Raw genomic sequence first — 14,957 nt, 5'->3', positions numbered from 1 at the left:
TGCGCCACGACTAGAAATGAACAACCCCTATGCAAGGTTGCAAACGCAAAAACCAATAGACGCAAGTAGACGGCAGAACTGTTACTTTCAGTTTCAGCTGATAAGTCAGCTAAAATGAAGTTTTGTTTACTGTAAGCTCAAACCACGAAATGAGTTTGCTAATATATTTTACTGCCTTTAACGTAACGAAAGTGAAAATTAAACAATTGAATTCCTAATAATGACCTTGACCTGTGTTCAAGAATGCCTTCAGTCCTTCAATGCTGCGGTGACAAAGAAATGGGCTGGGATGAGCGTCGCTAAAATGAATAAGTTATCAAACGACCGACTATATTTCAAGGTCTTTATTGACAGAAGCAATTTTCTGTAGATTGTTTATGTTTATTCGTTTCTAAACAGACGTAAGTAATACGTTTCGTCAAAGATAGACGTAGAATTGCAATTTTAAGATACTTAACTTTATAATTTATATTTTAGAACTTGTAAATTACGTTTCTGCAGTCATGGATGACATTTGCATCCCCAAGTCTCCTATCCCAGATAAGTGGGATACCACTCGTATGGAGATTATTAAATTTAAATACATGTGGACAATTAGTAATTTTAGTTTCTTTTGGAATAATACACCAGGGGCATACATGGACTCTCCTGTTTTCTCAACAGGAGCAAATGACAAGATTAAATGGCACTTGCGACTCTACCCCAATGGCAATTATTACGCTTCAGATTATGGGAACATAGCTCTCTATTTGTATCTCAAATCATGTGATGCGCCTAGCATTGAAGCCAAGTGTAAATTCTCAATCATTAATAATAGGAGAGAGGAGACTAACGTAAAAAGCTCAAGATACTGTCATAGATTTGTCAAAATAATTGATTCCCAGCGCTTTACTGGGCTTGCCAACTTTATAAGTCGTGATTACGTTATGGATCAATCAAATGGATTGTTGCCAAATGACACACTTACAATACTCTGTGAAATTCGAGCTTGTAGAGGAATAATAAATATTTTAGGCCTAAGTATATCAGAGCAACTCAAAATGCCTAGGAGTCAGCCCGATGACTTTGGAGCACTGTTAGACAGTGAAGAGTTCAGCGATGTTTCAATTATTGTGGGATGTAGAGAATTTAAAGTACATAAAGCTATACTAGCAGCACGAAGTCCAGTTTTCTTAGCTATGTTTAAGCATGATATGAAGGAAAAGAATGAAAATATAGTAGAGATTCGCGATATGGATGAAAGAGTCATGCGAGAAGTATTGAGATTTATTTATGCCGAGAGGGTGGAGAGAATCCAAGATATGGCCAATGACCTATTGGCTGCTGCTGAAAAATACTCATTAGAGGGTTTAAAAATCATGTGCGAAGAAGCTCTGTGCGGAAAATTAACTGTTAACAATGCTGCTGATGTCTTAGCTTTAGCTGACATGTACAATGCTGATTGTTTGAAGACACAAGTCATTCATTTCCTTGTTGCGCATGGTAAAGATCCTTCGTTGTGGACACGCTATCTCAATGCTTCTACCAAGTCTCAGTCAATGTTCGCTGGATTTTCAGATATATTAAGTAACTATGTTAAATTACTCATAATTTCTTCTTTATGCGCATTCATTGCAATTCTGTTAGTGCCATACGTATCTCTACTTGTTGATCCCATGTGCGATGTAACTGCAAAATTTTGTGCCCCCCACAAGGATATAGTAATGGATTCAGACACAGTCTCTACAGTCTTGATGAAGATGCAGAAAAGTGCATCTTCCTTCATGGAGGATCTGTATGCCTTCTTTTTGTATTTCTTCAGACTGTTTCTGAATTCCTTTGTCAATCCTTTTTCTGTTGAAAATGAATTTCAAGGCGAGAATTGAGCACTAGATTTTTAATTTATATTTTAACTCTGCATACTTCAATAAGCAAGTCTGTAAAAATTAAACAAGACTAGATTGCCTGATAATTTTTAATCAATTACAGTATAACTCAAAGTAGTATATGTATATATAGAAGTGTTTTGATTTTGAAAGAGTATTCAAACTTGTGCTCTAATGAGGCTAAATTTTACAAGCTAAGGATGTGCTTATTGGAAATTGAATTTCAATGGTAAACGCACCAGTGCATTAATGGTAAAATAGTGATAAATTAAAAATAAACGAACAAAAAATAGCGGTGATAACTATAAAGCAGGATATACCATAGAAAGACATATTCTTATAAATATATTTCGAACTATTTTTGTAGTTGCATGTTTTAAAGAAAGTTTATGAAAAATACTTTTGAGCCACGGGTGCGCACTTCTTTTACCTGCCTAACTATATAATCCAGATACCTTATCAGGTGTCTGTATAAATGTACGCACCCGGAGGTTCAATCGGATTATAGAGCGTTTTAGTGTTATATTTTTCTCTGAATATTTTTTAAGAGGTAAAAATTATGAAAAAAGTACCTGTATCTACCAAGTGAACGCGATGATTCGACACGTTCAGAAACGTCTAATATTTATTGTCGTATATACAACTGTATTTTTAACTATATTTGTCAATTGTTTCTATATTTTATGTCAAAATTACATATCAATGACAAATCATTATTATTATTCCGACTTGTAACTATGATGTTACTTTTCACATTATTTTATAATTACGATATTTTCTACACGATTTATTGATAAGTGCGATTCCCAAAAGTCTCGCATCTTTTACTTATTGTCTCTTTTCTTTGAAAAATTCTCGTGCAATATTTTAAGATTAATGTTAAATGTTAACAGTTAGATGAATTAATTCTAAATAAGTATATTATATATGAGGTCATTATATTGCATGCGAAATTATAAGAATACACAAAGTTGTTGATTTAAAATTTTAAAGCACTATATTATATAATATATTTTAAAAATCGAATCAATTTTATCTTTATGTAAAAAGTTTCGATCGAAGGAAAAGTTTAGCAATAAAGCAAAATGTTACCAAAATAATATTTGTATTGGTTTTCACCTATTAGAATTAAAAACACATCGACTTCTGTAGTATATAGTTTTATTGTTGCTTTACTTAGTAATATACTAATGCTTATTAATAATATTTGAAATTGTCGCGCATTTTTTAACGTGTAATATATTGATTGAAGTACAACATGTTAAATCAAAATTCAGAATGATATCCCCAACAAATAAATATTCGCGTTGATAAAATTTAAATTACGAACAGTAAACAAAAATTGGTCTATGTACAATAAGCTCAGCGGTATAATACTGTAAGCTAAGAAATTAAAAATTGCAATTAATTTAGTAAATCAAGAATTTAAATCTACTTTTTACAGTCAGTATAGGTATCGGTATAAACATTATTGCTTTTATTAATCAATTTCTTTGTGCTCACACCTCGCCCAACTGTTCAGGACATATCATAGAATTGAAAAATTGAAATTTAGTTTGAATCTGAATCATAAGGTTTATAATTTGATATAAAAATGCAAAGTTAAAAAAACTAACTTTTGCACAACATCGGGATATGAAAAACATGTAAATATATAAAATTCAATGCTGTATAATATAATAACGGTATAAATTTACAAAACAAGAATGACCATCTGAAAAGTCTGTGAACCCAACTGTCACATCAAGCGTGTAATATCATGATATACCTATTTCAATGAATCAACGGTTCTAACCCAAAACTGAGTATATATTATATTATAATGAGTATGTGATATGAATAATCTAGCACCAGTTTACATGAAATTGCACCTGTCAACATAAGCGACTATTTCGTTGGTAGCTTCAGTAGCGTAGTTGTACTTATATAGTACTCAGCTATAGTACCTATAGGTAGATAACATTTTATCCATAGCTCCCACTTGACCCCACGAAAGTAGGTCAGCCGCTCCTCTCGAAAAAGTCTCACTTGGGCGAGGCGGCGCCGCGCTTCTTCGTCGGGTACTTGGTGCACTTCCGGCGGAACTTGCGCCCGGAGCTTCCAGCTTTCGCGTCGTCGCTGCGGTCGCTCTCTTTCCTGGCTGCTCCTTTTCCTCCCGGCGGCTTGTCTTTGCGCACCAGGAGTCGCGCGGCTTTGCCTCCGCTTTTTCCCATTCGCGGCATTCCTGGGCCTCCTCGTTTTCTCTTCTTCTTGCCAGACTTGCCTGCGATTATAATCATATCCGAGTTGGATATTACTTCACCGTATCGAAGCCTGCTCGAAAAAGTATACCGACCTTGACCGGAATCCATGCCGGCGATGATGGCCGCAGCGTCGGCTGTGAGTCTAGCCTTGGCCCGGTGCGGGGTGACGGTGACGCGTATGAACGCGTCGTAGAGGACGTCTCCGCAGGACTCTCCGCTGCAGAACTCCTCGCCGCAATCGCCGCAGATGCGCACGCTGCTCTCGATTATGCCCGCGCGGTTCTTCGCGCGCCGGATCGGGCTGACGAAGCTGCGTCGCTCGCGCGCTTGGCTCTTCACCTGCAGCTTGCCCATCTCCACCTGGTATCGCCATGAGAAAGGAATCGAGTGAAAAGGGCAAATACTTTTGTGGCGATGATAGCGGAATATTATACCAATCGAGAGAACATCTCCTCGTCCTGCCTGAGCTTCGGTCTCAGCGAGGTGAGCATCCGCCAGTCGATCGCGACCTGTTGCAGCTCCTGCAGATTAAGTGTCCTCATGTCCGGCGGAATCGGGTCACCGTAGCTCCACTCGCGGCCGATCGCGCGCAGCTCCTTCTTCGTCGTTCGCCAGGAGAACTCCTTGTCCCGCACCTTGCAACTGCTGTCCTCGCGCGTTACCTTGAAAATTGTACAAAGTTTATACGAGCTCCAAATACTCTGATGACGAGTCTATACCTTGTCGGCTTTGATCTTGAATTCAGGACAGCACTCCATGAGCCTGCGGAACTCCTCCTGCGAGTTGCAGGTGGCCTTGCTGAGATCAGGAATGAGGTTCGCGTCTTTCCTGTCGTCCCTCAGCAGATCATCCAATTGGAAGCCCGCCATCTCTTCCTAACAGTAGTATATAACTGTCTATTCTAGCTCTCTGCAAAATGCGCATAAAATAACAACCTGCACCCCAGAACGATCATCGTATCGATACTCGGCTCCGTATTCCTCTCTTTTTCTCTCTCTCTCTCTCTCTCTCTCTCTCTCTCTCTCTCTCTCTCTCTCTCTCTCTCTCTCTCTCTCTCTTTCGTTTTCGATCTCTCTAACGATCTACCCGCACGTTTGTCCTATATCATACAGTCGCGGATATGGCATGATTATGAATAATTTCATTATGTACACGTATAATTGCGAAACTAATAAGCGGTGCACGATTTGCGCTTGGCGTGGGATATGGCAGCTTCGTTAGTCCGGAGAACGGATTTTCCGGCGCTGGCAGTGAGCGCGCTGTCAGTAGAGCTCGGTTATCGGCGAGATCGGACACTCTTGCAGGTCCCACTCCCTCTTCTTCATGATCAGACCCTGGAATTAGGACACGCGTTTATAGATCTTTGCTTCCAATTCAGCTTATCTTCGGTAACTCACGTTTCTGAGGGATGTAAGGTGGCTCAGGATATCGTCCCCGCCCCAAACATCCCGCGAAGTGTTCTGTCCCCTGATGGTCGCCTCGTCCCTCCTCTCGATGTTGATCCTGCCGTTCTTGTCCGTGTGCAACGGCACCAGGGAGTTCAGACTGTCCATCGACAGATCGGCATCCCTGTCGTCCGGGTCGTAGTTGTCGAGCTTGGTGGTTTTGCTGCGCCTCGCCGAGCTCCTCGACTTGGCTTTAGTGATGCCGTGCTTTCGTCGACTGGGCGACGGCGATCTCTGGAAGTCGCTGGAACCCTCGTCACTGGTCTCCACCTGTCTGCGCCTGAGCCTCATGCGCCTCTGGTAGTGCGGGTCCTTCTCGCTCTGGGTGCGGTACCGGGTGCCTGGACTGAACGATCATCGCTTATCACTAAAGACAATCACGTGACTTGGGGCCCTCGGCCTCCGAGAACTCAGGCACGCGGTTGGCTCGCTTGGTTAACGAGTGAGAGGTGACTTTACCGATTGGCGTTCCAGCGCGGTCGGGATTCCAGGCTCGCGGTTATCCTCGGCTGGGACTTGTTGCGGCCGGGTAGGGGTTTGCTGGTCGAGGAGTCGTCGCCCGTGTTGGTCGACCTGAGTGCGCAAGAGCTGGGGTTAACGATCTTCCTCTGCAGAGTTAAATCATGTGAGGAGTTCTTTGCTTACTTTTCAACGTCTCTGCGACTGTTGTTGGCAGCCTCCTTCCTCTCCTTCGCGTCCTTCGTCCTCATCTCGTGAGCCTTTTCCGCGAGGTCCTGCAAATCGACAAAACTCAGTCACCTGCTGTAAACCTCAAGCATCTCTTAACAGCTGTTAAACTCCACCAACCGAGCTGAGCTGATCTCCCTCGCAATCGGTCTGAGTCCCGCACTCCCTTCCACTGGCCACCCGGTACTTGCTGGGCGTCAGAAGTCTGTTCTCGGCGAACCGGGGCGACGGTCGCGTCGTCGTCTGGAGAATCACGGGACTTCCCAAACCGCTGAGAAGAGCACTCAGACTAATACCACCGCCGGACTCGATGTTTCTGGAGGCGCTGCTGCCATTGCGGGGACTGACTACCAGGTTGACTAGCTTAAGGGGTGACTTGGCCAGGAGTTCGGGATCCTCGAGACGACCGCTCAGGACTATGGCCACTTCCTGACTGATCGGCAGGCGGACTGGTTCTGAGCTGCCGTGGTTCCGGCTGGTTGTGCTTGAGTTCAAGGTGAGTTAGCGAATCGTTAAGAAAGCATGAGTGAGGTAAGAGTGCAGTATAGTGCAACTAAAGTAACGACAATTGACTATTTGACTTCACAAATGTTTCGATGTTGCGATTATTACACAGTATGATATTTGCACATTTTTATCAACGATGAAACATCAAATTGATGATAGTTCAGAGAAATTAGCCCATACCTTATTTCAAAAGCTTTTATAGATATTCGAGGCTTCGTTTCGCATTCGACTCACTACGCACATTATCATTGCAAAATCAAATTCATCACAATTTATTTTGCACAACAGTCCTATACGTACAATTAAAAATCCATTTACAGCAAAAATAAATACTCATGCAATATGCAATATTATAAACATATATGCACTGCAAAAGTATAACGTAATCATGAAACAGAAGGGAGCGTAATTTTTTAAAGATTCAACCACATCTACTACTATGCACAAAAAGCGCAATAAAAAAATGCCACCAGCTCTATCAAATTCATCATATAAGCGATAAAAAGCGAAGAAGATGTCGTTTACTGTGTGTCCATAGTAGCGGAACTCTCTCGTCGATTGAGTGCCTGCTTGGCCTCCTTATCGATGGGCTGAGCACTGTTCCCAGCGTTTTCCGCGCCGTTCTTATCGTCGCGAGGCCGATTAGCCTCGTTTCCAGCGTCGTCGTCTCGCCGACGTCGCTGTCGCTTCTCCTCTTTGGCCTGACGCTCTGCCGCCTCGAGTACCTCTTGCATGGCCTTGCTCTTCTTCAGCTTCGCTGCCTCTTTCTCGCGCTGCCTCCGCTGCTCCTCTTCGAACCTGAGAAATTCAGGGATCGTAGAAAGTGTATAGCTCGTCGAGAATTGGTTAAAGCTAAGTTTTTCATACCTCTGCTTCTCCAGATCTCTTTCGCGCTGGATCCTCTCCTCCTCGGCGCGCTCTTCCCTCAGTTTCTTCTCTCTTTCCTCCTTTCGTTTCCGCTCGCGTTCCTCGAGCTGTTGCTTTATCGCGGTCTGCAGTTCCAGAGCTTTCTGCCGTCTCACCTCCCGCTCTTGCAGAATGTCCGCGTCTATTGGCTGGTTCTGGCCTCTCAGGTAAGTCTTGTTGGTGTCGGAGCCGAGAGAACCCGTCGTTGAGCTGTCCGGGCTGCTCGCACTGTCGTGGTTTATCACGAGAACCTATATTCAAAAGCTTGATAATCTGTTGTCTACGTAAAGGCTCTAGAATGAATTGAGCTCTATTTGACCCTGGTAAAAAATCAACCCTATTTCTGGGCAGAATTACTGGTCAACGCGTGTTAAAATGAGGTTTATCTGAAATTACTGGAAATACTCTGGAACAAATTTCTCATAGTACTTTCTTTTACAAAATTTTCACCAAAAATTCTGCCCAGAAAAAGGGTTAATTTTCTACCAAGGGAAACTTTCATGGAAAACAATAATAATATGTTCGGTTTCTAACTTGTCGTGAATTCTAGAATGAGTATCACAGTGCTTCGGTTTATCGTTAATTAGTTTTTGTAATAATCTAAATTATATGTTTCTCTTTTGATAAAATATCAAAAAAATTCAAATTTGTATGCCCGACGATGATCCGTAATTCTACTATGCATTCAATGCAGTAAAAATATCAAGATGTTCCATAAATTGAGCGCTATTTCGCTAAACACGTCGTTTACATACCTGAGAGCTGTGATCAAGCCTAGAGAGTCCACGTTCCAGCCACGAAGGCGGCGGCGGATCCTTCGACACCTCTTGGCCCCAGACGCTGCCCCAACGCTGTCTGTTGAACTCACCAGCGCGAGCCAGACTCACGAGTTTCCGCGACGACGGCAGCGAGTTCTCGTCGCTGTAGTACGGATTCTGCCAGGTTCGCTCGCCCATCGCTGTGTCCGGATTGTGACAGTTCACTGGAGCCAAAGGCGAAATCGGTTTTTGCAAATTACACCTTCGTGCGCTACTGCTAGTGTGAGTCAGGACCGAGCGTGACTGAGAGAACGTTTTTTTCACATTACGGTTCACTATAGGGAAGTTGTGAAATCGATCGCTCTGTTCAAGTCGGCGAATAAGCGCGTGACGAACACGCTAATCTGCTTTTCGAGAAAAACTGCTATACGCGTGTCATCGAGGAGCAGCTACGTATGGTCTCATGAAAAATTCAATTTCTCCAGATGATTGCAGCCCTGCACGAACCAGCACCACGAAACTCCACTTTATTTGATCGTCGTACATAAATTCCCACCAACTTTTGTACATCAACAAAATTCATCCCTCCATACCGAGTGTATATTATATTCTAGACCAAAGATCAATCACGTTTGTCAAAGTGAAAAATTCCATCCCTCACGCGAGCCAACTCGGAGCATCGAATTAATAATCCTCGTTTCTCCAAGCGGTTTTTGTCACTTGTACTCGCAACGGGGTCAAAACGCGACCTAAATACATCGCTCACACACACACACGCACATTTCCCCAAAACTCACCATGACAGGGCAACGCGACAACTTGCTGCTGCTGCGCAGGTCCGTCAAAGTTGTCGCTGGCGTATCCCGAGGTCTCGCCTTCCCTCTCCTGTTCGGCTCCTTTTCCCTGACGATGATGATGATGATGATGCTGCTTGTCTCTGGTACCGGAGCGATGCGTCTTGCCGTTGCGCGAACACCTGTGGGTCGACCTCGACTGCCGCGAGCCGAGAGGCAACTCCTCCGGTTCCTGGTGCATGTGAGATCGGTACGCGGTCAGTATTGCGTGCGACGCCGTGATTTATGCGAGAGCTCGGGTCAGGCCGATATGAGAGCGGATTAGAGGTTATTGCGTTGCACGAACTCGAGGGTAATTCTCGGGGCTCTAAGTGGGACGCTGTTTCGTTTAGATCTTTCGGGGCTCCTTTCCAGGTTGATTGCCGAGAAAACCGTTTTACGTCCGTTTGGGCTGAATCGTGTGGGTTTTCTGTGCGCAGTTGGAATTTCCGAGTTAGTTAGACTCGCAAATTGGGAATAAGACGGGTAATAAGAATATTTAAGCCCCTTTCTTATGCGCGATGGACTTGAGAGATCGGTAACGCGCGGTGCGATTTAACTGTTGCGTTGCACGCAAAGTGAGTAGCGATGCGGTGCTCGAGCCCTTTCTCGAAGCGTGTTTTACTGCCTGATGCTATATACATTCGGATTTTTCGCTTATTACTCACGGCTAAACTCATTTGTAATACGTCGCTTTGCTTTCTTTCGAGAAAAAAAAATCCCATTCGGGATAAGTGCGTTGTTTGCGACCGAGCTAGCTTGGTGTGTTAGATTTGAGAAAAAAATTGTACCTTGCTGTACACGTCAACATAGTTGCATCTACTTATAGCCTGCGGATATGCTCAGAACTATAAGCAATATAGTGTATAAGTACACTATGTCACAGATGTAAAGACCAGTTGAAGCAATGACACATTTCGCTTAGTTATTCATCAGAAAATCGATACACGAATTATGTAGTTATAAGTTACATTGTTGTTCCAATTATTGCTCATTCGATATTCACGCGGTGAAAAATCGAATCGAAACTTCATAACGTTAATCTGTCTGTCGTTGTAGGAAAATCGAGATTAATTACCATCCGACAGTCATCGTCGGTGAAGATTTCATTGGTGAATTTTCAAGTAGGTAAATGAAAAAAAAATTCTATAAAATCTCTGGTGATTCGTACCACTCAGTCCCACTCAGCAGAGAATAGAGGAAGCAAGTGTACAGCTGAATGAGAAAAGTATCGTCGTTATCGCGTCGGGTAGATCAATGGCGTTCCAGTTTACGCAGAGCAAGTCTAAGTCGTAAGGGGGCTGACGATCGCACGGCCTCGATTACCCAAGCAACGTGCTATTTGCCCTGTACACAATCTCAGTCGAAAATTATGGATAAACTCTCGGCTAGTTTTCGAAAATTGTTATAGTTTTACGCTTTATCTTTTAATTCGTAGGTCAAAAAATAAGACAGTATGTGTTACCGATGATCGTCGTTTGATCACTTTCCTCATTCTAACTTTGTCTCGTATTAAAAAACCTCGATAGCACGATTCAACTACGTTGAAATTCAAAATCAATCTAAAGCGGCCATGACAAGCCATGAAAAAGCGCGGCAGCCCGAAATATGACTCTTGAAAGCAACAACCCAGTATACTACCCCCCAAAGCTCGCGACTCCCTCGGTCCGACTCTTTGGCGGGTCAACGTACGCCGATGACTCGCGGAATCGATTCTTCCCGCGCGCGCAAGCCACAGCGTTCTCTCTCTCTCTCTCTCTCTCTCGCTCGCCTGCTCCTGTTCTCCTTCCCTCCTTCACCCTCTCAGCATCGCATAAGTAACCCGACAATTCCCTCAGCCCCGCGACTGCACGACATCGCACGCCACGGCAATTCCTGCCAGGCATCCGTCCTCGTCTTTTTCCCCGTATATAGGGGCGCGTATACTTATATGTGTACACGGTACCGCGGGGTACAAAGCGACACCGAGCACTGCGCGATGCCGGATCGTGACCCGCGGCCTTTTTCCCTTCGGTTTGGGGCTGATCGCGACGACGGCGGGTTCAACGTGCGCGCGCGCTGCGACGAAACCCAGTTTTCGTTGTGTTGGATTTTTGCTAAAATCTGACATAGTTTTTAATTTAGAAATATGCGTAGCTCTAGAATAGTTTTATTTCGGTTGCGCATCTGCTCTTTTATGACGATAAGCTTCTCGGAGACGCGGTCTGTTTGTTGCCTACGAAAAGTACGTGCGACAAACACGGCAATTAGGGATTAAGAAGGAGCGCGCACTTCGCTTTATGATAGCCAGGTGAGCGGCGGGGGCTATTAAGATATCGGCAGCGTCTCTCCTGCGATCAGCCGTAGGACCGCGTCACCGAGCTATTGTAATACCCTCAGCGGAGGATAGCAGTTAGTTCTATCCGAATCGAGCAAGCGAGCAGTTGTCCAGTCGAACGCTTCACTGACATCTGACTACGCTGTCATACTCGTATTAATTTCTTGTTCTTTTCTTGTATTAATAAATATATTCACCGTGAGAAGTTATACCCTGCTTGATTATTATTTTCAACACGTTTTATATACAGTTCCAGGGGGGAGGGGGTAGTGTATTTACCGCCGGTTTCCTTTTCTACGCTCCGGCTGATTTATGCGCTCTGCTGATACGGCGTATGGATTTCTCGGCTCGGGGTTTTTTCCTATAGGGTTGTATGCGGAGTGAGGGGAGAAATCGGGCCAAAAAGAGTAAACAGCAGCGATTTCAAGCGGATCGGTAATTCCCTTGTCGTTGACTCGAATAAAACTCTCCTTTGTGCGCAAGGGCGTCGAACGCAATGTGCATAATGACGTCCTCGACTCGTCGCACGCGGTGTCGAGGCTTCGGCAATAAGCGCGACTCGAGAGTCTACGTCGATTCTCAGAGCTGTAGAAAAGCTGCTTTCAAGCGACAATCGTATGAGAACTAACTTTGAGAATAAAAGAGGCGCACCTGATACCGATACTCCTCCTTGTTGTAGATCGGCGGCAAACTGGGACTGCGCCGCCTCGAGACGCTGACGCGTTCCAGTTCGACCTGGTCCTGGAGATTTATGAGGCTGGCGCTCGAGTAATCGAGGCTGTTTCGCAGTCCGTTGGTGCAGCCGAGACTGGCCTCCGATGCAGCCAGGCTGCGAAGACTTATCGTGCTTGCGTAGCGCTGCTGCTGAGACTTGCCGTTCATCTCCGCGAGCGAGCAACGAGCGCTGCCGTTTGCGTATGTGCTGCTTGGAGGTCGATGGGTGGAACCGATTTTTTTTCAGAATTAGTTTCGAGCGTTTTTTTGTCAATGAAAAATGTTGACGGACTTACCGAATCGAGGTGCGAACGGTGCTGCTAGTCTTGATGGGGGCATAGTTCCCGGTAAGTCTTGACATCTCCTCTGCTCGAGCAACAGATTCATTGAATTTTCAAGCGAACACGTTCAGTGTAAAAAGGAAAACATTGAGGTGCGGCTAATGAACTAAAAAAGCAAAACGAAAAATACCTCGCGTGATGTCATTCCAAAAGCTGGGCATGCCCTCAGCGCAAGCTCAAACGAGAAAAGAAGAAAAAACAGACGCCGAAAAGCCAGCTCATCAAAAAAAATAAATAAATAAATAAAAAATCACTGCGCACAGCGAGCTATACACGGGGAGCAGCTCTGTCTCATACCTCTCTCCTTGGCCCACTGAAGTCGTTTCTGCTCGACGAGCGAGGTCCTCGCCGCCGCCGCCATACCGGCCGCTGCCGGCCTCTCGCAAGCTCCAGCCGCCGATGAGCAGTGGTCTTTACCTCTCGACTACTGTTTGCCGTCGCAAGCTTAGGTGGAGCACGACGACCACTCGACGCGGCCATTTGGCCGCCGGCCGCGCGCGAGTTTAATAGTCGAGAGCCACCGCCGCGCTTTTTCGATACTATATAGGTATTATGATGGAATGAGACGAGCGCTTGATGTTTACTTGTCTACTCGGGCGCTAATTGGGCTCGATCCTTTATCTTAGGATTTTGTTTATGTGGTTGACAACGATGGTAATCGTGTATATATATATAGTTGCGCCTGATTTGAAATGCAAATTCCGCGACGCAGAGATCTCAAAGTGTTTGCGCACAAAAGAGTCACGAACTTATACAATGGAACATAACGCGCTACTTTTTATAAAGATCATGAGATTTGAGTAATATTCTTTCAAGTCAAGTTTTCAACTCGATTTTTCCGTTTCTCGTGTATCACGATGAGTGCGAGAAACACGCGGGCGCGTGGTACTATTACGAAAAAAGACATCACGTGTCGCCGCGGTAACAAGTCTGCAACTCACGTATCGAAATGACAGCAATCGAGAAGAAACCCATTATAGCCGCAAAGTGCAATTTGGCCTATACCATACGCAACTCCGAAACGTATATCCCCGACATCTGCATGTATGTTTTTTTTCTTTTTTTTTTTTCTAATCCATAGCGATTAACATATATCAACAACGAAACGATTTCCTCCCAAGTTCACGTGCACACAGCCTTTCATCGCATATCGCAGAGAGTACACGTCCCCGCGAAAGCGAAAGCCGACGCGAGAGTCGAGAGAAAAAAAGAGGAAGAGCGCAGCAACGACAGCGCGCGCAGTTTTCACTGTCGCGCCTCTCGCACGTATTTTACACAAAGAAGCAGCTCTATATAAGTATACATACATTGACTAGACACTACCTGCTGCAGCTCGAATGAAAAGGTCTCGGCTAGTCGCTTCCGGTCTATCCACGTGCAGGCGCGCGGACAACTGGCTGCGGAACACAGCGCAGGGGGTGTACGGCCGCGATATGGTGTGTCGCGTGTTCGATCGCCCACGCGCGCGCGCGCGCGCGCAAGCCAAGGTAGTCATGGAGACTATCGGCCGCCGGTATCATGCGGCACCAGGTAGTAGGAAGAATTAAAGGAGAGAGAAAGCCGCACCGATGGCTATATCGATTGCGATAAGGGATAATGACCTCCAGACCGCGAGAACTTTGACTTTGACGGTCAGCTCGTCCCTGCGGCCGGCTCTCTCTTTCTGTGTACAGTGTGCAAGATGGATAGCTATACGAGCTTGTGCAGCAGGACTTTCTTTGATCTTCTCTGATGGAGTATACTATACTTTGTTTTCGCGTGGAATTCTAGGCATGACAATTATTAGTCTAAATATCAGCTTTATAGGCCGCATTGTCCTGTCAGTTTTCCGCGAAACAAAGTTTACTACCCCTAAAGGACAATGACCCCTGTACGATCATTAGAGGAATTCTATATTCATGAATGGGCATAACAAACAAAGAATCTGATAAAATATATATAGAAACCACATTTCCCGCACGCGATATACGTGTGTTTCAGATTTACTTGCGCAACAGTTTTTATATATTTTTGCAGTTAATTATATTATATTGCGAAGATTGCCTGCTGCATGGGCGAATATGATTCCTATTTATATTTCATCAGATTCTTTGTTTGTTATGTCCATTCATACGTAAAATTCCAAGTCTAATGGAAGCATAGGGGTCATTATCCTTTGAGGGAAATAATAAACTTTGTTCCGAAAAACTGAAGACAATACCTCCGACATTTCGACTAATCGATCTATCGTCTTACAGGCAATCACGCTAAATTTCAAATATATAATAAGCAAGGTTCAAGAAGATATTCATTACCGGAGAGATATATTTAGTTTCTTATTATGCGACGTTTCGGATTATGT

General features: G+C 44.5%; 3 protein-coding genes across 12 annotated transcripts; 1 reads left to right on the top strand and 2 right to left on the bottom strand.

Annotated features, from left to right (window-relative positions):
* The first annotated feature begins 53 nt into the window (after window positions 1-53).
* LOC100119035 (speckle-type POZ protein B) lies at window positions 54-2,965 on the top strand. Its single transcript, XM_001602837.5, has 2 exons — window positions 54-401; window positions 478-2,965. Exon 2 carries the CDS (start codon window positions 504-506, stop codon window positions 1,863-1,865), a length of 1,362 nt encoding a protein of 453 aa, XP_001602887.2. The 5' UTR covers window positions 54-401; window positions 478-503; the 3' UTR covers window positions 1,866-2,965.
* Window positions 2,966-3,520: 555 nt separating this feature from the next.
* Window positions 3,521-14,000, bottom strand: LOC100118997. 3 transcript variants are annotated; one of them, XM_031926210.1, is made up of 5 exons: window positions 13,924-14,000; window positions 4,828-5,017; window positions 4,543-4,770; window positions 4,201-4,468; window positions 3,521-4,128 (listed from the first exon to the last, which is right to left on the bottom strand). In XM_031926210.1, the coding sequence occupies exons 2-5, from the start codon at window positions 4,975-4,977 to the stop codon at window positions 3,890-3,892; spliced, it is 885 nt and encodes a 294-aa protein (XP_031782070.1). In that variant the 5' UTR covers window positions 4,978-5,017; window positions 13,924-14,000; the 3' UTR covers window positions 3,521-3,889. The 3 variants fall into 3 exon arrangements, with proteins under 3 accessions (XP_031782070.1, XP_001602855.1, XP_008210642.1); XM_001602805.5 differs by lacking the exon at window positions 13,924-14,000 and adding an exon at window positions 5,261-5,377; XM_008212420.3 differs by lacking the exon at window positions 13,924-14,000 and adding an exon at window positions 5,261-5,352 and having other exon boundaries at window positions 4,828-4,983.
* Window positions 5,118-13,681, bottom strand: LOC100679709 (MAP7 domain-containing protein 2). 8 transcript variants are annotated; one of them, XM_016984619.3, is made up of 13 exons: window positions 12,914-13,658; window positions 12,747-12,833; window positions 12,572-12,641; window positions 12,213-12,486; window positions 9,209-9,437; window positions 8,409-8,635; window positions 7,615-7,904; window positions 7,273-7,545; window positions 6,361-6,724; window positions 6,199-6,287; window positions 6,013-6,126; window positions 5,506-5,899; window positions 5,118-5,442 (listed from the first exon to the last, which is right to left on the bottom strand). In XM_016984619.3, the coding sequence occupies exons 2-13, from the start codon at window positions 12,775-12,777 to the stop codon at window positions 5,371-5,373; spliced, it is 2,427 nt and encodes an 808-aa protein (XP_016840108.1). In that variant the 5' UTR covers window positions 12,778-12,833; window positions 12,914-13,658; the 3' UTR covers window positions 5,118-5,370. The 8 variants fall into 8 exon arrangements, 7 of the variants coding, with proteins under 7 accessions (XP_016840108.1, XP_016840109.1, XP_008210644.1 ...); XM_016984620.3 differs by having other exon boundaries at window positions 12,213-12,483; window positions 12,914-13,655; XR_004344803.1 differs by lacking the exon at window positions 12,747-12,833 and having other exon boundaries at window positions 5,506-5,920; window positions 12,914-13,668.
* Window positions 14,001-14,957: the final 957 nt, after the last annotated feature.

This window comes from Nasonia vitripennis, chromosome 3 (genome assembly GCF_009193385.2).
Source record: "Nasonia vitripennis strain AsymCx chromosome 3, Nvit_psr_1.1, whole genome shotgun sequence".
NCBI lineage: Eukaryota > Metazoa > Arthropoda > Insecta > Hymenoptera > Pteromalidae > Nasonia > Nasonia vitripennis.
Note: the sequence above shows the minus strand (reverse complement) of the source record. Positions and strands in the feature narration are given on the sequence as shown.